We start from the raw sequence: 23,873 nt of genomic DNA on the forward strand, positions 1-23,873 counted from the left end.
AGTCATTTGCGTGTACAACCTCACGGTTAACCGGCAGTGCAATAAAGTTCTGAAAAAGTTATGGCCACGGTTTATTACCATGTCCGTTTTGTGAATGTCGTACGTCCTCTATTACTTTTATATATCTGTAAGCCTCATAGTTTTGGAGACATTTGTAGCATGACCAAAGTCAGAATTTTGTTATCATATCATTAATAGGAATACCATTTATAACGTTGAGTTACATTACAAACTCAATGATTCTATACCAGTTGCGTAAATAAATAAAAAATAGCAAAACCTGATGAATTAAAGAAAAATTTTTGGAGATAATTTTAAACCAAGGGCAACTACAGCCAACATACTTATACATAAAATTTTTTAGAACAAGTGGATTCAGTCATTAAACACTTTTTAAAAGAGTAAACCGTCATTTAACCGTGTATTACAATATTTAGCTTCAGTATTGTGTAGATTTTGTCTTTTATGACATAACCAAGTACAGTGCTAAAAGTATCTACCCCTTTATTGAGTCATATTCCTTAAGGCAGTCCAAAGCTTTTAAAAAGTAGTCATAGATAGTCATAGATAATTTATAGAACTTGCAAGGAGTAAACTCCAGATGTTAAAATGGGTAAAAGTCATGAACTTATAGCTGAATGGAAAGTCTTTAATTCATGATATATATATTTACAAATTTGGCTGTAGTGAATTACCAAGATTGCATTCAGCTATATATTCATCACTTTCACCAGTTTTAACATATTAATTTTACAGATTCAATGTCCTGTAAGCTATGTAAAGAAAGTTAATACCTACCCATAACATCATGTGTATATCAAAATACAGACGCGGCAGAAACGGCTTCTGGCCATCATCTACGTTCCAGTGAAATTCTGTATTTCCGGTACACAGAACAGCGTTATATTTTTCGATCGTAGTTTATCATTTACGAATCGTAGGCTCACCTTGAAGCCGTGGAGTCTTTTGATAACTTCCATTTGTACCGTATTGTAGCAATATTTAATTCCGTCTCTCTAATGTCACAATTAATAGACAATGTTTAAGCTCAGTGAATGATAATGTTTCTTTATATTGTAGCTCTTCCATCACCTTATGGCTTGATATAGGCTTAGTTTTTTCCTCCTTTCTTATTGCTATAATCAATACAGGACGATTAGCTATAGAGCAATTTAGCTTCTTCAATTAAAATTTGTAGCAAAATTTAAATTTGGTAACTTTTTAAAACTACATTTACAGTTTTCCTTGTTATAATAAATTTACATGAAAGAGACTTTCCTTCTTATTTTTCTAGTATTTCTGTAGTTTGTGTGTTAGGTACCACGTTATTGTGCTTTGGGGGGAAATTCAAAATTCTCATGACCAGGTGGATCATAATTTTAAGATTTATGTAAGGTCATTATCTACTTATAATTGTTGTTTTGGAAGGTAAAATTAAGATTATAGTAGAAGTAAATATAACCATTACACTATCGTCTCTATAATAAAATTTTGCGCTCATAATGTATCAACATATAAAAATGTTAAACAATATTCCATTTCATCTTCACGCAATAATACATTTGGCAATATGTCTTTTGGTTCCTGTGTACTGCTACGGATTTCTTTGCCTGTTATGTGAAATAGGAGGACGTGATAACATACTTGCTACAATGTACACTAATAATTAAACGTGTAATTGTCATATCTGTCTGTCTGTTTGAACATGCTTCTCAAAAACTACTAGACGAATTTTTACGGGGCTTCAACTTGAACATTGCTTTATGCACCATATACGCTTTATTTCATCAAAACCGGATCATGGCAAGAAAGATATTCATACATATTATAAAAACTTTTGTATGTATGTACTGTACATATGTATCTATGTACTGTACATATGTAGGTATGCATAATATGCATGTCCTCTGATACCTCTGGACCAATATCAACCAACCTTGGTACACATATGACTTGTTGTATGGAAAGAATTGCGGATGGGGGTGACAACCACTTACTTATTAGAGAGATGGTCATATAGGGAACATGAAGTGTGGATCCCGATGCAGATTTTATTCACCCAGTACCTGAGAATTGAAGCACTTAGTGACTTGAAAGAAACTGTTATGTAATTTCAAACGTTATGCAATATTTCTTGCTTATAGCGCCCACAAAATAAAGAAAGAAAAAAAGTTTATGGCTTACTACATTTTCGCTGTTTACACAGTAAGAACCTACAAGTGCCAGAATTGACGCACAATCAGCTTAACAGCTCACGCATCCAAGTTATTTAAAAGAATAATATGTAGATGGACGGAAAAGGAAATTGAGGGTCTGTTAGATGACAATCAGTTCGCCTTTAGAAAAGGTAGAGGCACTGGAGAGGCAATTGTGACGTTGCGGTTGATAATGGAAGCAAGACTGAAGAAAAATAAAGACACTTTCATAGGATATGTTGAATTGTGACGTTGTGGTTGATAATGGAAGCAAGACTGAAGAAAAATGAAGACACTTTCATTGGATATCTTGTCCTCTAGAAAGCGTTTTCCAATGAAAAACGTTTCAAGATGTTCGAAATCCTCAGAACAACAGGAGTAAGCTCTAGAGAAAGAAGGGTAATATAGAATATGTACAGGTGTGGATGTAGTCTTTCGTCCCCAATGTCCAATCTATACATAGAAGAAGCAATGAGGAAAATAAAAGAAAGTTTCAAGAGAGAGGGTTTAAAATTCAAGGCGAAAGGATAGGAAAGATAAGATTCCTCTACGATTTTTACCCTCCACGCTGCCCTGCAATACTAAATTGGTGATCCCTTGATGCCTCAGAACATGTCCTACCGACCGATCCCTTCTTCTGGTCAAGTTATGCCACAAACTTCTCTTCTCCCCAATCCGATTCAATATTCCCTCATTAGTTATGTGATCTACCCATCTAATCTTCAGCATTATTCTGTAGCACCACATTTCGAAAGCTTGTATTCTCTTCTTGTCCAAACTATTTATCGTCCATGATTCACTTCCATACATGACTACACTCCATACAAATACTTTCAGAAATGTCTCCTGCCACTTAAATATAAACTCCATGTTAACAAATTTCTCTTCTTCAGAAACGCTTCCCTTGCCATTGTCAGTCTACATTTTAAATCTTCTCTACTTCGACCATCATCAGTTATTTTGCTCCCCAAATAGCAAAACTACTTTACTACTTTAAGTGTCTCATTTCCTAAACTAATTCTCTCAGCATCACCAGACTTAATTCGATTACATTCCATTATCCTCGTTTTGCTTTTGTTGATGTTCATCTTATATCCTCCTTTCAAGACACTATCCATTCCGTTCAACTGCTCTTCCAAGTCCTTTGCTGTCTCTGACAGAATTACGATGTCATCGGAGAAACTCAACGTTTTTATTTCTTCTCCATGGATTTTAATACTTACTCCGAATTTTTCTTTTCCTTCTTTCACTGCTTGCTCAATATTGAATAACATCGGGGAGAGACTACAACCCTGTCTCACTCCCTTCCCAACCACTGCCTCCCTTTCATGTCCCTCGACTCTCTAATAACTGCCATCTGGTTTCTGTACAAATTGTAAATAGCCTTTTGCTCCCTGTATTTTACCCCTGCCACCTTCAGAATTTGAAGGAGAGTGTTCCAGTCAACTTTGTCAAAAGCTATCTCTAAGTCTACAAATGCTAGAAACGTAGGTTAGCCTTACTTAATCTAGTTTCTAAGATAAGCCGTAGGGTCAGTATTGATTCATGTGTTCCAACATTTCTACGGAATCCAAACTGATCTTCCCCGAGGTCGGCTTCTACTAGATCTTCCCATTCGTCTGTAAAGAATTCGAGTTAGTATTTTGCAGCTGTGTGTTATTAATCTGATAGTTCGGTAATTTTCACATCTGTCAACGCCTGCTTTCTTTGGGATTATAATTATTATATTCTTCTTGAGGTCTGAGGGTATTTCGCCTGTTTCAAACATCTTGCTCACCAGATGGTAGAGTTTTGTCAGGATTGGCTCTCCCAAGCCAGTCAGTAGTTCCAATGGAATGTTATCTACTCCGGGGGCCTTGTTTCGACTCAGGTCTATCACTGCTCTGTCAAACTCTTCACGCAGTATCATATCTCCCATTTCATCTTCATCTGCATCCTCTTCCATTTCCATAATATTGTCCTCAAGTACATTGCCCTTGTATAGACCCTCTATATACTCCTTTCACCTTTCTGCTTTCCATTCTTTGCTTAGAACTGGGTTGCCATCTGAGCTCTTGATGTTCATACAAGTGGTTCTCATATCTCCAAAGGTCTCTTTAATTTTCCTGTAGGCAGTCTCCATCTTACCCCTAGTGAGATAAGCCTCTACATCCTTACATTTGTCCTCTAGCCTTGCCTGCTTACCCATTTTTGCACTTCCTGTCGATCACATTTTTGAGACGTTTGTATTGCTTTTTGCCTGCTTCATTTACTGCATTTTTATATTTTCTCCTTTCACCAATTAAATTCAATATTTCTTCTGTTACCCAAGGGTTTCTACTAGCCCTTGTCTTTTTACCTCCTTGATCCTCTGCTGCCTTCACTACTTCATCCCTGAAAGCTACCCATCCTTCTTCTACTGTATTTATTTCCCCCATTCCTGTCAATTGCTCTCTTATGCTCTCCCTGAAACACTGTAAAAGCTCTGGTTCTTTTAGTTTATCCAGGTCCCATCTACTTAGATTCCCACCTTTTTGCAGTTTCTTCAGTTTTCATCTGCAGTTTATAACCAATAGATTGTGGTCAGAGTCCACATCTGCCCTTGGAAATGTCTTACTATTTAAAACCTGGTTCCTAAATCACTGTCTTACCATTATATAATCTAACTGAAACCTATCAGTATCTCCTGGCTTCTTCCATGTATACAGCCTTCTTTTATGATTCTTGAACCAAATGTTAGCTATGATTAAGTTGTGCTCTGTGCAAAATTCTACCAGGTGGCTTCCTCTTTCATTACTTTGCCCCAGTCCATATTCCTTCTCTCTCTTTTCCTACTAACGAATTCCAGTCACCCATGACTATTAAATTTCGTCACCCTTGACTATCTGAATAATTTCTTTTATTTCATCATACATTTCTTCAATTTCTTTGTCATCTGCAGAGCTAGTTGGCATATAAACTTGTACTACTGTAGTAGGTGTGGGCTTCGTATCTATCTTGGCCACCAGCATTCCTATTTTCCTGTTCATTATTAAACCGACTCAGCATTACCCCTATTTGATTTTTGTTTATAACCCTGTATTCACCTGACCAAATGTCTTGTTCCTCCTGACACCGACCTTCACTAATTCCCACTATATCTAACTTTAACCTATCATTTTCCCTTTTTAAATTTTCTAACCTACCTGCCCGATTAAGGAATCTGACATTCCACGCTCCTGATAACGGCATCCTCTTGAGTAGTCCACGCCCGGAGATCCGAATGGGGGACTATTTTACCTCCGGAATATTTTACCCAAGAGGACGCCATCATCATTAAATCATACAGTAAAGCTGCATGCCCTCGGGAACAAATACGGCTGTAGTTTCCCTTTGCTTTCAGCCGTTCGCAGTACCAGCACAGCAAGGCCGTTTTGGTTATTGTTACAAGGCCAGATCAGTCAATCATGCAGACTGTTGCCCCTGCAACTACTGAAAAGGCTGCTGCCCCTTTTCAGGAACCACACGTTTGTCTGGCCTTTCAACAGATACCCCTCCGTTGTGGTTGCACCTACGGTACGGCTATCTGCGTCGCTGAGGCACGGGCCTCCCCACCAACAGCAAGGTCGGTGGTTCATGGGGAGAGGGTCGTAGACATACGTATTTAAATACCGAGATATGTAAACAGGCAGAATACGGCGCTTCGAGCTGCAACGCAGCAGTTGAGTCCGGCGCAGTTGTTAGATTGCTCACTGCTGCTACAATGGCAGGTTATCAGGATTTAAATGAGATTGAACATGGTGTTACAGCCGGAGCGCCAGACATGGGACACAGCATCTCAGAGGCAGCGATGAATTAGCCATTACGTGACTGTACCGTGAACATCATGAATCCGGTAAAACATCAACTTTCCAACCTCGCTGGGGCCGGAAATATTCCTGCAAGAACGGGACCAACGACGACTGAAAAGAATCGTTCAATGTGACAGACGTGCAACCATTCCTCAGAATGCTGCAGATTTCAGTGCTGGACCATCAAAAAGCGTCAGCGTTCGCACCATTCAGCGAAACATCTTCAATATGGGCTTACGTAGCCGAAGGCCCACTCGTGCATCCTTGATGATGCATGACACAATGCTTTACGCCTCTCCGGTACTCGTCAACACCAACATTGGGATTTTGATGACTGCAAAAATTGCCTGATCGGACGAGTCTCGTTTCAAATTGTGTTGAGTGATCCATGGACCCTGCTCTTCAAGCTGGTGGAGGCTCTGTAATGGTGTGGAGCGTGTCCAGGTAGAGTGATGTAGGACACCTGATACGTCTAGATACGACTCTGACAGGTGACACGTACGTAAGCACCCTGTCTGGTCACCTGCATCCATTCATGTCCATTGTACATTCCGACGGACTCGGAAAATTCCATCAGGACAATGCGACACCCTACATGTCCGGAATTGCTACGGAGTGGTTCCAGGAATGCTCTTATTAGTTCAAACACTTCCGCTAAGTACCAAACACTCCAGACATGAACATTATTGAGCTTATCTGGGATACCTTGCAACGTGCTGTTCAGAAGAGATCTCTAGCCGCTCGTACATTTACAGATTTATGAAAAGTCCTGCAAGATTCATGGTGTCAGTTCCCTCCAGCACTACTTCAGACATCAAATCGATGCCTCGTCGTCTTGCGGCACTTCTGCGTGAGCGTGGGGGTCATACACGATATTAGGCAATAGTACCAGTTTCCTTGGTTCTTCAAAATATACAGGGCGTTTTAAAAATTACCGGTATATTTGAAACGGCAATACAAACTAAACGAGCAGCGATAGAAATACACCGTTTGTTGCAATATGCTTGGGACAACAGTACATTTTCAGGCAGACAATCTTTCGAAATTACAGTAGTTACAATTGTCAACAACAGATGGCGCTGCGGTCTGGGAGACTCTATAGTAAGATATTTTCCACATATCCACCATGCGTAGCAATAATATGGCGTAGTCGCTGAATGAAATTACCCGAAACCTTTGACAACGTGTCTGGCGGAATGGCTTCACATGCAGATGAGATGTACTGCTTCAGCTGTTCAATTGTTTCTGGATTCTGGCGGTACACCTGGTCTTTCAAGTGTCCCCACAGAAAGAAGTCACAGGGGTTCATGTCTGGCGAATAGGGAGGCCAATCCACGCCGCCTCCTGTATGTTTCGGATAGCCCAAAGCAATCATACGATCATCGAAATATTCATTCAGGAAATTAAAGACATCGGCCGTGCGATGTGGGCGGGCACCATCTTGCATAAACCACGAGGTGTTCTCAGTGTCGTCTAAGGCAGTTTGTACCGCCACAAATCCAGATAGCGTGATGCAGTAATCGTTTCGGATCTGAAAAATGGGCCAAGGATTCCTTTGGAAGAAATGTCGGCCCACACCAGTACTTTTTGAGGATGCAGGGACGATGGGACTGCAACATGGGGCTTTTCGTTTCCCCATATGCGCCAGTTCTGTTTATTGACGAAGCCGTCGAGGTAAAAATAAGCTTCGTCAGTAAACCAAATGCTGCCCACATGCATATCGCCGTCATCAATCCTGTGCACTATATCGTTCGCGAATGTCTCTCGTGCAGCAATGGTAGCGGCGCTGAGGGTTTGCCGCGTTTGAATTTTGTATGGATAGACGTGTAAACTCTGGCGCATGAGACGATACGTGGGCGTTGGCGTTATTTGGACCGCAGCTGCAACACGGCGAACGGAAACCCGAGGCCGCTTTTGGATCTCCTGCTGCACTAGCTGCGCGTTGCCCCCTGTGGTTGCCGTACGCGGTCGCCCTACCTTTCGAGCACGTTCATCCGTCACGTTCCCAGTCCGTAGAAACTTTTCAAACAGATCCTTTATTGTATCGCTTTTCGGTCCTTTGGTTACATTAAACCTCCGTTGAAAACTTCGTCTTGTTGCAACAACACTGTGTTCTAGGCGGTGGAATTCCAACACCAGAAAAATCCTCTGTTCTAAGGAATAAACCATGTTGTCCACAGCACACTTACACGTTGTGAACAGCACACGCTTACAGCAGAAAGAAGACGTACAGAATGGCGCACCTACAGACTGCGTTGTCTTCTATATCTTTCACATCACTTGCAGCGCCATCTGTTGTTGAAAATTGTAACTACTGTAATTTCGAAAGTTTGTCCACCTGAAAATGTACTGTTGTCCCAAGCATATTGCAACAAACGGTGTATTTCTATCGCCAAAAGTGTTCGTTTGCTAAATATATATATATGGGAAACGTTGTTGCCAAACATCTAGAAAGGTATTTGAGCGATTTGAGCGATTTTCGTGAATGTTCTTGGCCGATTTACTTAAAAATTTCTACATTAAGATGAAACAATTAAGATAATTAATGAAAAATCAAATGCCTAACTAACGAAATATAATGGTAAAGTGACAGTAATTCATATTGCTGGAATAAATTGAAGCAGCAATATCCGTCTTGGAGATAATACTATCGGACTTCAATATAACGGGGGACGAACTCGGAAATTTGACACTGACATTATTGTTAACTCTTATTTATTGATTTACTGTTTTACATCTGCAACGGAACCGCGCTGGCCGTGAAGCACTTACTGCCGAACGTAACAGAGGCCACCATCATTACGGATTATGCCACTTCGTATAAGAAAGCAGACTTGCATGATAGCCATTACAAAAGACAATGCTAGTAAAGCTTCACTAACGAAATTTATTTATTAGCTTTTCTGTACAGAAAAATATAGATTAAGGAACAAGCAATAAGTATATAAGCTAGAGACTGTTGTTCGTTTAAACAGCTTATGATGACGAGGCTGGCGCGTGACTGCGTTTTCTTTCAGCCAACTTCTTGATAGGCTCAGGTATCAGGATCGTACGCCTCTTGACAGCTACCCAAGACCACCAGCGCTCAGATTTGGGAATTTTCTCACAGGGATACATGAGCTCCCAGTCGCAGGTCTTCATCTTGTCCACCCAGACCTGGCCCTCCGGGCACTCCTCTGCGAACAACAGGCCGTTGTCGCACCTCCAGTACCTGCCGCAGTCGTCCTCGTGTGGGATGAAGGTGAGGCTGCGGCTGCCGTGGGCGCCCGGCGCCGGGCAGGTGACGCCGGCAGACTCGGCGCTCACCGCGTCCTCTGCCTGGTGGGACCCGGTCGCAGCCTGCTTGCCGCTGGTGCAGTTGTAATTGAAAGGGAAGTCGCAGGAGTCGACGTTAGGGTTCCACACGAGGCCCTCGGGGCAGGTGCCGTTGTAGAGGTTCCCGTTGTCGCACTCCCAGTACTTGTTGCACTCCTCGTCGTTAGGGTAGAACGTGATGTTGAGCGACACGCCTGGCTGTGGAGGCGGGCACTCGGGGACGTCCCGCAGGGCGCTACGACCAGCCACGCACGTGACTGCAAGCACCACAAACGCTGCCACCAGCGCTGTATCTGCAGGGAAATACACTATTATAGAGCTTCATATCATTTTGAGTAAACGATATTCATGAGTAACTGACAATTGGTACATAAAACAGGAAGTGTTTAATAGAGGTGTTAAAATTATCAGATATAAAACAGAATGAAATGTTCGAAAGATCTCACCGCATGTGTCTGTTCAATTCATCTATAGGTCCACACAACCGGTTTCGCTACTTTGATGTTGCATCTTCTAGCGGATGTAAAAGGTATGTCTTATTATGTGGGGAGTAGTTACAGAATGCTGCAGAATAACCACTGGTGTGGCTATTCAGAGTTGTCACACCCTTCCTCCAGATGTCAGAGACTCAGATCGGTACAAATAGTTGTATCTCGATATAGTATCAACCAAAACACAGATTTAGTTCGTGCTGTGTGCTGTCGTCCATTAGACTATGCGTAAACGGTAATTAAAAGTATCACCAGAGCTACGGAGCACAGGAAAAGCATATTTTGAGTGATTGTATTGTAGATCTCGTGGATGAAAAGGTAGGTCGTTCCTACCCCACTAGAGACTTTTTTAACTGTTCACGCGTAAAACTCTTATACGGGAGAACATTTTCCTGATGTTGAACGATATATATGCATTATTGATCTTGTTGTGTTGTTTATTACTAATTAATATTACTGTTACTCCCCCAAGTGTGATGCAGGTGTTTCTCTATTTTCTTGTTCTGACTGCATATTCTATGAAACGGCAAATATACTCCATACGTTTACTACTTTCAAAGAAACAAATTGAAAGCAGACTGTCAAGCAAACTTTGCGGTAAACTCCAAACAGCCCTTTTACAAGTCACAAACACGTTATCCCGTATAACACTTTTACGCATAATATAGTAAATGTCATTTGTCGTCATTGGGGTTTGAAGCCGAGCCTCATCCCGATCATTTAACGCTGTACCAACTTTCCCACGAAAGCTGTACGTATTAGTTACTCAAAGTTACGCTTTTCCTGTGCTTTGTAGTTCTGGTTTTACTATTAGTTAACGTTCACACCCGTTATACTGGACGACAGCACACAGTACGAATTGAATCGGAGTTTTGGTTGATACTATATCAACATACCACGTTCGGTGCTTATGTGAGTGTCTGACATCTGGTGTTTCGGAGTCGGCCCTCCTCAGTTCTGAGAAAACCACATTCCACGACGAATGTCATGTGTTAAGATCACGAAATGTCATCACTTTACTCACTAAAATATGTTCTTGCCGGCAACAGACAATGCTTGACATAAGGCCGACAAGAGCATATATTAATTAGTAGTGTGATGACAGTTCGTGATTTTAACACACACATGACACTCATCATAGATGGTATTTTTATCAAGGGAGTTGTGCTGACAAGTTTTGCTGAGCTATGCAAAGGCTTGTTCTGCGGCAATCTGTAACCATTCCCCACACGATATGACACAGCATTTATATACACCAGAAGGAGCCACTTAAAAGCTGTGAAACCAAGTATTTAGATCTGTAATCGACTCAGATTACTGCAGCTACGGCTGACTTTTGGTCTTTTCGTTCAGCTTTATATTTAATAATTTTAGAACCTGTATTAAAATATCCTGTTTACTGTATGAATTGTCAGTCAATCATGCATAAGTATTTTAGTTGTAGTTGCCAACTTTTAAAATTATTGGTAAACGACGTTAATTAGTAAAGGCTGAATTTCTAAGCAAAATGCATGATTTGTCCATACTTTTAGGGAAAAGCGGACTTCGTAAGACACACCTAGATAAGCAGTTTGAGCTACACTGAACAGAAGTAAAACACAATGCCAACAGGAGTTGTGTGACACAAACGGAAGTTTGTGGTAGCGTCATTATGAAGACGCAAACCACGTTTGCTTTAAATGCACACTGTAACTATCGTGACCGTTAGTCATCTTTGAGATTGGTAGTGGTGATTGATGTCAGTCAAGAAAGCCTTTAAGGCGACAGAGACATCATTACAAACATCTCACTGAGTTTGAACAATGTTGTGTAATTCGGCTACGAGAAGCGAAGGTGGATATTTCTTCTGCGGTACAGGAGAAAGACTTGGCAGGAATGTAGCCACCGTAAAAGTTTACTGGCATTACTAGTCATAAGAATGTACGGTCGCTAGAAGGCCAGGCTCGGGACGGCCGGGTGGCACTGCCGAGAAGTAAGACAATCGCGTTCCGTATATAACTCTGGCTCATCGTACTGCACCTGCAGCAGGAGTCTGGGTAGCAGTTGCCACTATGGTCACATAACGGACTGTTAGAAGTCGGTTACTTCAAGAACAGCTCCAATCTAGACGCCCTCTAGTGCCAATTCCACAGACTCCAAACCACCGTCGAGTTCGCTGGAGACCAGGGTGCAGGTCTGTTGTGTTTTCTGGTGAAAACTGGTTATACCTCTGTGCCAGTGTTGGCCGTGGATCGGTTTGAAGGAGACGCTTGAGTGTCTGCAAATAACCTCTCTGTATGCTACACACACTGGGTGTACATCTGAAACGATTTCGTATGACAGCAGGAGCATTCTCGTGACTGTCCCAAGCACCCTGACTGCAAATCTTTACGTCAGTCTGGTGATTCGAGATCCTGTGCTGCCATTGATGAACAGGATCCCAGGCGGTGTTTTCCAAGAGGATAACGCTCGCTCACATACCGCTTTTGACCTATTCGGTCATCATATCTGTCTCTAATAGAGCACATAAGGAATCTCCTAGGATTAAAACTCTAGTGTCATTACCAAACAGCTCTAATCGTCCTTATGTAAATAGACCAGTTGCAACAGGCATGGAATTCATCGCACAAACTGACATCCGGAACCTGTGCAACTCAATTCACGTACCTGTGCATGCTTACATTCAACGTTCTGGCGGCTATACCGATTATTAATGTACCAGTACTTAAAATTTTCAATGTCTTATCTTGCCCTTACATTAACCTGTGATTTGAAAATGTTAATCACTTACGTACGTTACCTAGAAAAATGTAATTCCCAAATTTCTTTACCCTACATAAATTATTTTTTTGTGTTGCGATTTCTTCCGTCAGCACATGTTTGTTCGTGCTTATTTACGCTTATTACGAAAGAGAACATTTATGGTTACTTAGTTTACCATTTTTAATTAAAACAGCATATTTTGCAGAAAACTATGATTTCAAAAGTGCATGTTTCACTTGTAACTATCATTTTTTGATTACTGATTCTTCTTTTCGTCGGCTTATAAAAATTAATTTCGGTCGAATGCGTAAGAAATCAGTGCTAAGGTATATCCAGGATGTTGTGAAATAACACTGCAAGGGGAAAAACTTTCTGCGTCTGGGCTGATGAGTCATCACATAATCAATCAGTTGTCGCATCCGAATGGTATCATTCGTGCAGAGGGTGAATCCGCGAGTTCTAAGCTTCAGTGTGTTGTGCAACGCTCGATAGCGTAAGTGCGTATGATTTCTCGCTGTTATCATTAGGGAATACCAACAAATCGCTCATCAGCATTCTTACGCAAATGTGTAAACGAGTTTGGAAGAAATATTTTCAGTGAAGATGGCAGTGTCTTATTTTCTGAGAAGACTGTTTCTGAGAAGAAAAACACATGACACTGTGCACCAGATAATACCACGCGTCTTAAGAATAAATCTAAGTTAAACCAGCAACTGATTACAAGCACTGTTGTAGTAATACATTTGCCTAAGACTTGTGCTAAACAGTACTGGTTCCGACATTCCTTTGTGAGAATTGAGTAGTGGGTAACTCCATGTACTTTTAGAAAAATACACAAACGAAAGAATACCGAATGAATCTGCTACGTGCAAAAACAATATGCAGCAGTGTTTTCGAGAAGTGAATTTTAATAATGAGAAGACACTGAAGCACGAAGACATGTAGATTTGTATTCACGAAACAACAGATGCATCGGGACGGATCGTGTATAGTGCTGTGAAGCGGAGAGGAGATCATTTCTTCTTCATACAGAAATACACAACCGCGTAAATCGTTCCACCGTCGCTAAATTTTTCAATGACTTACTAACTTTCTTGTGGCCAGATGGGATACAGTATAACATTGTATTGTTATTTGTCAGTGAAGCTGCTCCACATAGCGTTAAAGCGGGAACTGGATTAATAGTCCTTTACCCTGACGTGCCTTGTTCACAGTTTACGTAGTATCTCTGAAACGGTCAGAATTGAGTGTGCCGATGTGGATCTTCTAGTTTATAGTGTGAAAACACTGTTTGTCATGTCACCAATTAGAACTTAAAAATTCAGTGATCTCTTTCCAAATTTGACTTTACGTCCTCAGCTTGTTTTCACTCCGTGGGGATGATGGTCCCAGGCACACGAAACGTTCACTTTCTCTGATGGGCGGAAATTATTCGTGTCAATGATGAAAGACACTATCTGCAATCAGGGTTGGCGGTTTTATTTATGAAAGAAATCGAGTTTTTTTTACGGAACCCAGACAAAACACACATAGGCCTAAAATTCTGAAAAAAGTTCAACAAAGCAACGAGCGCCAGTAACACACGGGGTTGCAAAACTTGCGCTCGAGGAAGTACATCAGATGCTAGAGAAAAATTCCGCATACAAAACACCGTGAAAATTTTTTAAAAAGTTTTCGGGTGAAGAAAAATACTGAACAGGAATTCACTCAAGAAGAACGTCAGTGCTTTTTACATGCAGCTGTGCCGTCATAACAACATTTTCACTGTAGAAATCATTCTTCACTGACAGATGCAGCAATTTTAAGCAAGAAAATGTCAGGATGACCCTACTTATCTACTGCAAAAGCTTTCAAAAGGTAAGAGTTCTGTGAAGCTATCATATTTGCGTGTATTTATTTTTTCTTATTTTTGTGCTTACTTTTATCATTTTTACAGCATATGTACTCGCTTATATTGCTATTTTTTCCTTAGAAATATGGGCTTTATTCACCAGGAAAACAATTTTTCTCCCTACATATTTCTAATATCTACCACTGTAGAAGAGGACGCGAACCAAGTCTAGTTTTGTGGTACACCTAGGGGGTTGACTGACTCATCACCCGCAAATGAAATTTTACTCGCCAGTATTATGCCAGCCGCAGCAATGCGGCAGATGCAAAGTGTCCTTTCACCACACAATGTCCACGTGTCTTGGATTAAAAATGAAACTTTTTCATTACATCTAATGAACCCACATTTTCAAGGGGAGCAGCTTATATACCAACAAATTTTCCCACACGCTTCTTTGTAGTAAGATATGTACAGAATAACATCGCTTGAGGCCTCAGCATAATCATCTACATGAAGCAGTTCATCTGACACATTTTACTCATTAGGGACTAAGATAATGGGATACAATTTTTCAGATGGTAGCGATACCAGTTTGAAGCCAATCCGATATGATGCTCAATCTCTGCGTCGAAGAAGGAGTAAAGAATATTTGTAAGCTGAATTAAAGTTGAGGGAAAAGAAACAGAAATGTTGACGTTTGCTGATGACATTGTAATTCTGTCCGAAATAGCAAATGACATGAAAAATCAGTGAGTTAATACAGTCTTGAAAAGAGTTACGGTGAAGATCAGTAAGAGTGAAGCAAGGATATTGGATTGTAATAGAATTAAATCAGATGATGTTGAGGAAACCGGATTACGACATGAGACAGTAAAATTGGTCACAGGTTTTGTCGTTTAGACTGTAACATATAGGAAGTGGACTAGAATATGGAACCCCCACAAACACAACACATTAAGCCTAATTCGCTGCAGCAAAACCATTGGCATTCAAAACATATCTCAGTCGGTTCGGAATGGATAGATCAGCTGAGGATAATGGAGGTGGAATGCTATCACGCACCCTTCTCTCAAAAGTAGAGCACTAAGGCTCTAAATCTGATTACAGTAGTGGCCAGGGGAGTTGTTGTATCCACGGAGCCAACCAACCAACCAACCAACTCGCGCACGCGCGCCCTGACCGTGACATCTTTGGCCACAGTTCCTGTCGCGGCCGTCGGCGTCTCAGGGCGTTACCGCCGACGGAAGAGGTCGCGCCATGGCCGAGCTCGGGTCCGCAGCGCCCTCTGCCTTTTGCGTATAAGGAGGAGAGTTGTCCCCGAGACGGACAGTCAACTGTCGATTGTCTATTGCTAGCCTTTCGTGGAGCTTATAGCGGAGCCATTGCAGTGTGATATTTGTCATTGTATTCGACTAGGCTCAGACACGGATTACTCTTGGATATTACTTGGACTCGTATTGTTGGTGCACGTTTCGTCAGAAATGAAGATAAGTTATCTTCATTCTAGCTGGCTCAATTCTTGTCATTAATTATTTGGCGGCCAACATACATAGCTACATGCTGGTCACTAACCACGCTTTATACAATTTGTCGTGACTGCCCCAAAAGTACAGCAGAGTACCTTGGGTTTGGGAGCCGTCACAAAAGGAGTTACGAAAATTCATCTTATTTCTCACAAATCCACTCCTGGGCTATGGGAGCTTTGTGAAAAGGGACCCTGTTATCTTGAAAGAAAACATCGCCACTGGGAAAGAAACATTGTATGATGAGATGGACCTGATCGGCCTATGTGGCCACATAATCCTTGTCGGTGATGCAGTCTTGCAGAGTAACAAGGGAGCGCATGGGGTACCACGAAATTGTAGCCCAAATCGTCACCTAGGCTCCGCCGTTTTTCACTCTTGGGACTGGGCCAGAAGTTGGAAATAGTGAGAGACATGACTTATCCGACCAAATGGCTCTCTTCCATGGCACTATAGTCAAGGTTTTATTGCTTCAGTGCCACTTTTCCTGTTAGAGGGATTAGCATCACTGATGAATGGTTTCGGAATTTCATATCTCCCTTCAAATCATTGCTCATGGAACGCCTCTGTAGTTGTACTGTAACTTACATGGTTAGTGAGAGTGACATCCAGTTCTGCAGTGACATTTGGAGCTGACGTCCTCTTCAAAATTCTCTTCAATGACTTTAGTACGCGCTGTGAGCAGGTGTTTCTCCGCTTTCCTGTATGCAGTAAAAATCTTCGATGTGGTGCCTCTTGAGACACCAAAGACTCCGGGTATCTCGGTTACGGAAACACTCACCTGCGACCAACAAGAATTTCTCACGATGAAAGCACTCACCTCGGACACAATGCACTCACAACTACACAGAACAATGCTCTGATCACGATAGACACTAGCGACGAATGAGAACATTGTCCCAGTGCCGTTTGTGGTCGAACACAGCAGTGCCACCAGCAGGCTACGTTAGCATGTGCGGTTTTGTTTAAGCATGCATTTCTCGCTAAGGTTCCATTCTTTGGCAATCCTCTGTAACTGCCGTTGGCCAAAGTAGCCAGGATGTAAAATGCACACTGGAAATAGTGAAAGAATTAGTTTTTAAATAAAAGAAATATTTCAGCAAATAATATGGAAAGTCTTTACTTGAAGCATTTGTAAGGAGTGTAACGTTACACGGAAGGATACTGAACATTAGATGGGTAGTCGAGTAACTGATGAGGAGGTACTGAAATTAAGGGGCAAAGAGCAATATAGTAAAGATAACTATGAGTTACAATCGTTTAGAAGGACGAAACCAGAACCACCAAGGTATACTGATTTTTGTAATGGGATAAAACGTTTAGAGGGATTCCGACACTTGAGTACAGTAAGCTTGTCCAGTTGGACGTAGGATGCTGTAGGTATGCAGATGTGAAGAACGTACAGAGGACATTCAATGCATTGGATAGTGATTAATCGTGTACAGTCCAGTGTCACATACGTAGTTAATAACCATAAGTGAGTGTCAAGAACAGTGAAGCTTCTTCATATTATTTTACCGGTTTTAAAATTAATTCTCTAAATACTTTAACAGTTGTGGAGTACTGCCTGCCGACCGTATTTTAGACCTTCAAATGACTCACCGCCACCCATTTGACATGAAAGAAAGTTGTATACATGGAAGAACCCTGGAGATATTAAAAGGTTTCAGATACATTATCTAATGGTAAGACAGAGATTTAGGAACTAGATTTTAAATTGTAGGACATTTCCAGGGGCAGATGTGGATTCTGATCACAATCTATTGGTTATGAACTGTAGATTAAAACAAAAGAAACTGAAAAAAAAGTGGGATATAATGAGATGGGACCTGGATAAACTGAAAGACACAGAGATTGTACAGAGTTTCAGGGAGAGCATAAGGGAACAATTGACAGGAATGGGGAAAGAAATACAGTAGAAGAAGAATGGGTAGCTTTGAGGGATGAAGTAGTGAAGGCAGCAGAATAGGTAAAAAGAAGAGGGCTAGTAGAAATCCGTGGGTAAAGGAAGAGATACTGCATTTAATTGATGAAAGGAGAAAATATAAAAATGCAGTAAATGAAGCATGCAAAAAGGAATACAAACGTCTCAAAAATGAGATCGACAGGAAGTGCAAAATGGCTAAGCAGGGATGGCTAGAGGACAGATGTAAGGATGTAGAGGGTTATCTCACGAGATAGATGCTGCCTACAGGGAAATTTAAGAGACCTTGGAGAAAAGAGAACCACATGCACGAATATCAAGAGCTCAGATGGAAACCCAGTTCTAAGCAAAGAAGGGAAAGCAGAAAGGTGGAACGAATATATAGAGGGTCTATACACGGGCGATGTTCTTGAGGACAATATTATGGAAATGGAAGAGGAGGTAGATGAAGATGAAATGGGAGATACGATACTGCGTGAAGAGTTTGACAGAGAACTTGAAGACCTAAGTCGAAACAAGGCCCCGCGAGTAGACAACATTCCTTTGGAACTACTGGCGGCCTTCGGAGAGCCAGGTCTAACAAAACTCTACCATCTTGTGAGCAAGATGCATGAGACAGGCGGAATACCCTCAGCCTTCAAGAAGAATATAGTAATTCCAATCCCAAAGAAAGCAGGTGTTGACAGATGTGAAAATTATGGAACTATCAGTTTAATAAGTCACAGCTGCAAAATACTAACGCAAATTCTTTACAGACGTATGGGAAAACTGATAGAAGCTGACCTCGGGGAAGATCAGTTTGGATTTCGTAGAAATGTAGGAATACGTGAGGCAACACTGACCCTACGACTTATCTTAGAAGAAAGATTAAGTACAGGCAAACCTACATTTCTAGCATTTGTAGACTTATAGAAAGCTTTTGATAATGTTGACTAGAATACTCTCTTTCAAATTCTAAAGGTGGCAGTGGTAAAATGCAGGGAGCGAAAGGCTATTTACAATTTGTACAGAAACCAGATGGCAGTTATAAGAGTCGAGGGTCATGAAAGGGAAGCAGCGGTTGGGAATGGGGTGAGACAGGGCTGTAGCCTCTCCCCGATGCTATTCAATATGTATATTGAGCAAGCAGTAAAGGAAACAAAAGAAAAGTTCGGAGTAGGTATTAAAATCTATGGAGAACAAATAAAAACTTTGAAGTTCGCCGATGACATTTTAATTCTGTCAGAGACAGCAAAGGACTTGGCAGAGCACTTGAACGGAATGTACAGTGTCTTGAAAGGAGGGTATAAGATGAACATCAACAAAAGCAAAACGAGGATAATGAAATGTACTGGAATTGAATCGGGTGATGTTGAGGGAATTAGATTAGGAAATGAGATACTCAAAGTAGTAAAGGAATTTTGCTATTTGGGGAGCAAAATGACTGATGATGGTCAAAGTAGAGAGGATATAAAAATGCCGACTGTCAATGGCAAGGAAAGTGTTTCTGAAGAAGACAAATTTGTGAACATCGAGTATTGATTTAAGTGTTTGGAAGTCGTTTCTGAAAGTATTTGTATGGAGCGTAGCCATGTATGGAAGTGAAACACGGACGATAGATAGTTTAGACAAGAAGAGAACAGAAGTTTTCGAAATGGGGTGCTACAGAATAATACTGAAGATTATATGGGCAGATCACATAACTAATGAGGAGGTATTGAATAGAATTGGGAAGAAGAGGAGCTCGTGGCACAACTTGAAGAAGAAATCGGTTGGTAGGACATCTTCTGAGGCATCAAGGGATCACCAATTTAGTACTGGAGGGCAGCGTGGAGGTAGGCCAAGAGATGAATACACTAAGCAGATTCAGAAGAATGTAGGTACTGGGAGATGAAGAAGTTTGCACAGGATATAGTAGCATGGAGAGCTGCATCAAACCAGTATCAGGACTGAAGACCACAACCACAACAACAGGATAGCTGTTCCTTTTCCTTTCCTTTTTCATCAGAGTACGAGTGCCTTGTCCATTTTGTAACTACATCTACGTCTATATCCCTACTATGCAGACTAATGTGAACTGCATGATAGAGGATCCTTATCTCCTCTTACGGTTCATTCTCGTTTGGAGCGTGGGAAGAGTTAGTTAACTCGACGTGGCCTCGGTGAAATTAAATAGTGTCCTTGTGACCTTCCGGGAGCAATATTCAGGAATCTATTACAGTCCTTGCTACTTACTTTAATAATGGTTTTACGAACGTAGCAAGTAGCCCATTTGGTGATAAATGACGTCATTACTCAAGAATTTGCAGATTTGCAGGTCGGATTATTCAGCATTTCTGTGTAGAGAGTCAGACAAATCTATGACCATTAGGGCCGACCCCCCTTTCTATACATTAAATGTATTTCGAAATTGCGCATATGGATAACCATCAGCTGTAGAATGGAATGACAATGAAAATTTGTGCCGAACAAAGCCTCGAACCCGGTTTTTTCGCTTATCGCGAGTGGTCACATTATTTGACCATCCGTCCAGGACTCACGGCCAGACCAACCTGTACTCTTACATCCATTATGTGTATTCCAAAACAGGTCAGACATTTTACTAGAATGTCGCTTGCCCCTTGTCGATGGACAAATATGATTCTGCAGTGTTTGTGTTATTCTGAATTATGAAGCATGGTGGTCCAAAGGAACTTTGCATCGTTATTTAGAATAACACAGCCACTGCAGTATCGTATTTGTTTCTATATATTCAACATCCCGTGTGAGTGCAACTGGTATGAGTTCCACATATGTGAACAATATTCAAAAACTGATGGTATTTGTGTCTTCTAAGCAAACTCCATTATAAACTAACAGCATTTTCCGGTATCCTATCAGTGAACCGAAGCTTCCCATAGGCTGAATCTACAAGGAGTCCCACTTGGTCATACTGTTTGGTATTCCCATCAGTTGTTACAACCACCTAGGTATATGAGTTTTATGAATTGAGTCACTGATATTGTAGTCATATGATACTACTCTTCTGCAGATTTACATTTCTGTACATTTAAACAACTTACCAAATTTTGCATCAAATTTTGCATCACTCCCTTTAGGTACTACTAAACTATTCTACGGAAAGTCTGAGATTTCTATAAATATTGACCACCATGCCATTACTAAATAACAGGAACTAAACTGGTTCCCATAACTTTCGTAGGTTCACTCATGAAATTGTTACTACTGTTGTTAATGACTCCCCATCAAGGATAACATCCTTCTTATTAATATATCCTTAACCCAACGAAAATTTCGTTTGATACCCCATATGATCCTACTACAGTTGATAAGCGTTGTGATGACGCTGTTCGTAGGTCAAGTAGCACTTCATGCGAATCGTGACCTTGATTAATAGGTTTCATCTTGTCATGGGAGACCGTTGGTTATCGCATCGCTAGTGGTTGGAATGGAGTAGATAATTCTGTTCGAGATACCTCACCTCCCTGGAGTTCAGCAAATATCTTAATATTCTACAGTAAATTGGTAACAATGATACCAAACGATAGTTAAGAGGATCACTTCCGCAAACGGGTGTGACCTATGATTGCTAACAATTACAGAGAATTATTTTCTGTTCAAGAGATCTACGACGTATTACAGTTCAAAAAGACGATAACTGAGGCGTAAATTATTTCTAGAACCTCATAGGGATAACAGGTGATCCTTGAGTCTTAATCATTATAGCGACATCAGATTTTTTCACAACACTCGTCATACTAACTCCAATATCATAGCCCCGTGGAACAAAAATAATCAGTAGTTCACATCGTCGTGGAGGGGCGAGTTTATTTTTCTTCTATCATTGTGACCCTTTTCCAAAGTTATTTCTAATAGCTCTGTTGCCACATAAAACTTGCTATATGGATGAAGAAGTAATAGATTTTGTTTTTCATAACATCAACATGTAATAGGATTAAAAAGAACCGAATAATTAAAATGGTTTGATCATGTAACGTATATATCTCTCAAGATCTGTTGTAGTAGGAGCTATTTCCTTTTATATAGATAAATTTTTTTCTTTGCTGACATTTTACGTACGTGCAGCAGGGTCATTTGTCAATTACTTGTGGTTTACATGCCATTAATATGTTTAGTAGATATCCAGGAAAACTTCCCTCGCTGCGGTTGATCCGGTTTTCCACCAGGTTATTTTTTCCCCTTTTCATTTCAGAGTAGCACTTGCACAATAAATCTTCCATTATTTGTTAAAAATATTCCAGTCTCTGTCTTCCTCTACAGTTTTCACCCTCTACAGCTCCCTGCAGCTGCATGGGAGACCCTCTGTCATGTCTTAAGACTGGTCCTATCATCCCTTCTTATTGTCAGTGTGTTCCATATAGTCCTTTCTCTGACGTTCGTAGGAGAACATCATCATTCCTGTCCTTTCCAGTCCAACTAACCGCTTACAAGAGTATAAGTAGTTACCAACATCGTATTAAGAGAGGCAAGCAGCTGTGCTTAAAAGAGCTGTAAGCCAGTGGAAAGGAATTAAAATTAATAGTTGGGTGTTTTTGTCCATGGCTGAGTGGAAATATATCGATTTAAGAAATTTAATACTTACAAGTACTAAATATAAACATACTCACACACGGATATTTCAATGTGCAGTCATTGCAATGGCACTGTTGTGCACAGACATGAAAAAATGGTGATGATGTCATACGTCGTACCCGAAATCAATATATTTTCCAATCCTTTTTGACAATACGTGAGTTCGGATTTCCCGTGTTAATATCGGGCTGAATGAGTAGTACCTGGTGCTCATAGAAATAATATCAAAGGAATATTTAATTTATATTGACAATTCTAGACACTGAACATTGCGACCGAAAAAAAGAGTAAATGATCAATGTGTAAATGACAACTCGTATCTAGTGAAGCTACTCATTGCAGATTGTATGCAAATGATCAGCTAACGAAACTCTAGTTTACAGAAAGAAAAGTATATATATATTTTTTTAATTTAGTTTCTGCTAACTGGCAGGTGGTCATCGGGAGATTCAACAGTTGCGCGTTACACGTAATACATCTTATAACTTACTTCTTCTTTGATAAATCACCACTTATAAAAAAGGCAATGCTCTAAACAACATATAAGTGAGCTATACATAGCTTGCGTCAACACTTACACTTCATTGTGAACATGGAGTCGTCGGAAGTCCAGGAAATTCGTCTTGTCGACCTTCTCGGCGTTTCTGGTGGGGTTTCGCCGTTTTATATCATGTCCAATAAAGACAGTTCACCGTACATGAACTCATCCACTAGCCCAGCCAAGATAACGTTTTTTCCGTGTTACGACCACACTGGTATACACCAGTTTCTCCGTCTCGATAAGTTACTATCTCTCCTTGCAATATATTCCTGGTACATCGGATTTCTTATCGGAGATATGAGTCTTCATGCTTTCCTTGTTGCTCAGTGCTGACGTTTAAAGTATTTCCAATTTCTACTACGAATTCATCGATAAATTTCACTTATATTGGATAATCGGGAAGAAACAAGAATCATTACAGAGAAGAGCCCCCCACTGGTATATTCTCGAGAGGGAAGTCATCAGTTTTTGCCTTATGCCCTTATAGACACATGAGATTATTTTATCTTTCAATTTCAATTTTTCCCTCACATTTCGTCGAATCATGTCTCTTTCCTACAGATCCCAATCAGAATTTTCATTTCCTACACAGTCTTTACAAACAACTTCGAGTGGAAAGTGATCACCTTTAACCATATTTAGTTTCCGCAAATGAAATGACTTAGATCAAAAAGAGCCATATGTTAATTTCGAAGACAAATTTTGATGTTTGGAAGATTTTACCGAAAATATTTGTCCAGAGTATAAAGTTGTATGAAAGTGAAATGTAAACGATTTCCAGAATTACCAAGAAGAGAACTAACTTTGGACAGTCTTGTTACTAGAGAATGCAGAGATTTTGTTGGGTACATAACATTTTCAACAAAAACGTACAGAGTAGAATCTTAGAGAAAGGGTACATTATTGAAGGAACTGGATAAAAGAAGAAAG

The 23,873-nt window shown here is 40.6% G+C and overlaps 1 protein-coding gene across 1 annotated transcript; it reads right to left on the reverse strand.

Moving 5' to 3' along the window:
- Positions 1 to 8,871: 8,871 nt before the first annotated feature.
- On the reverse strand, positions 8,872 to 23,104 carry LOC126356096 (peritrophin-1-like). The gene is made up of 2 exons (XM_050006785.1): positions 22,981 to 23,104; positions 8,872 to 9,612 (listed from the first exon to the last, which is right to left on the reverse strand). Exons 1-2 carry the CDS (start codon positions 22,994 to 22,996, stop codon positions 8,981 to 8,983), a joined length of 648 nt encoding a protein of 215 aa, XP_049862742.1. The 5' UTR covers positions 22,997 to 23,104; the 3' UTR covers positions 8,872 to 8,980.
- Positions 23,105 to 23,873: the final 769 nt, after the last annotated feature.

This window comes from Schistocerca gregaria, chromosome 3 (assembly GCF_023897955.1).
Source record: "Schistocerca gregaria isolate iqSchGreg1 chromosome 3, iqSchGreg1.2, whole genome shotgun sequence".
NCBI lineage: Eukaryota > Metazoa > Arthropoda > Insecta > Orthoptera > Acrididae > Schistocerca > Schistocerca gregaria.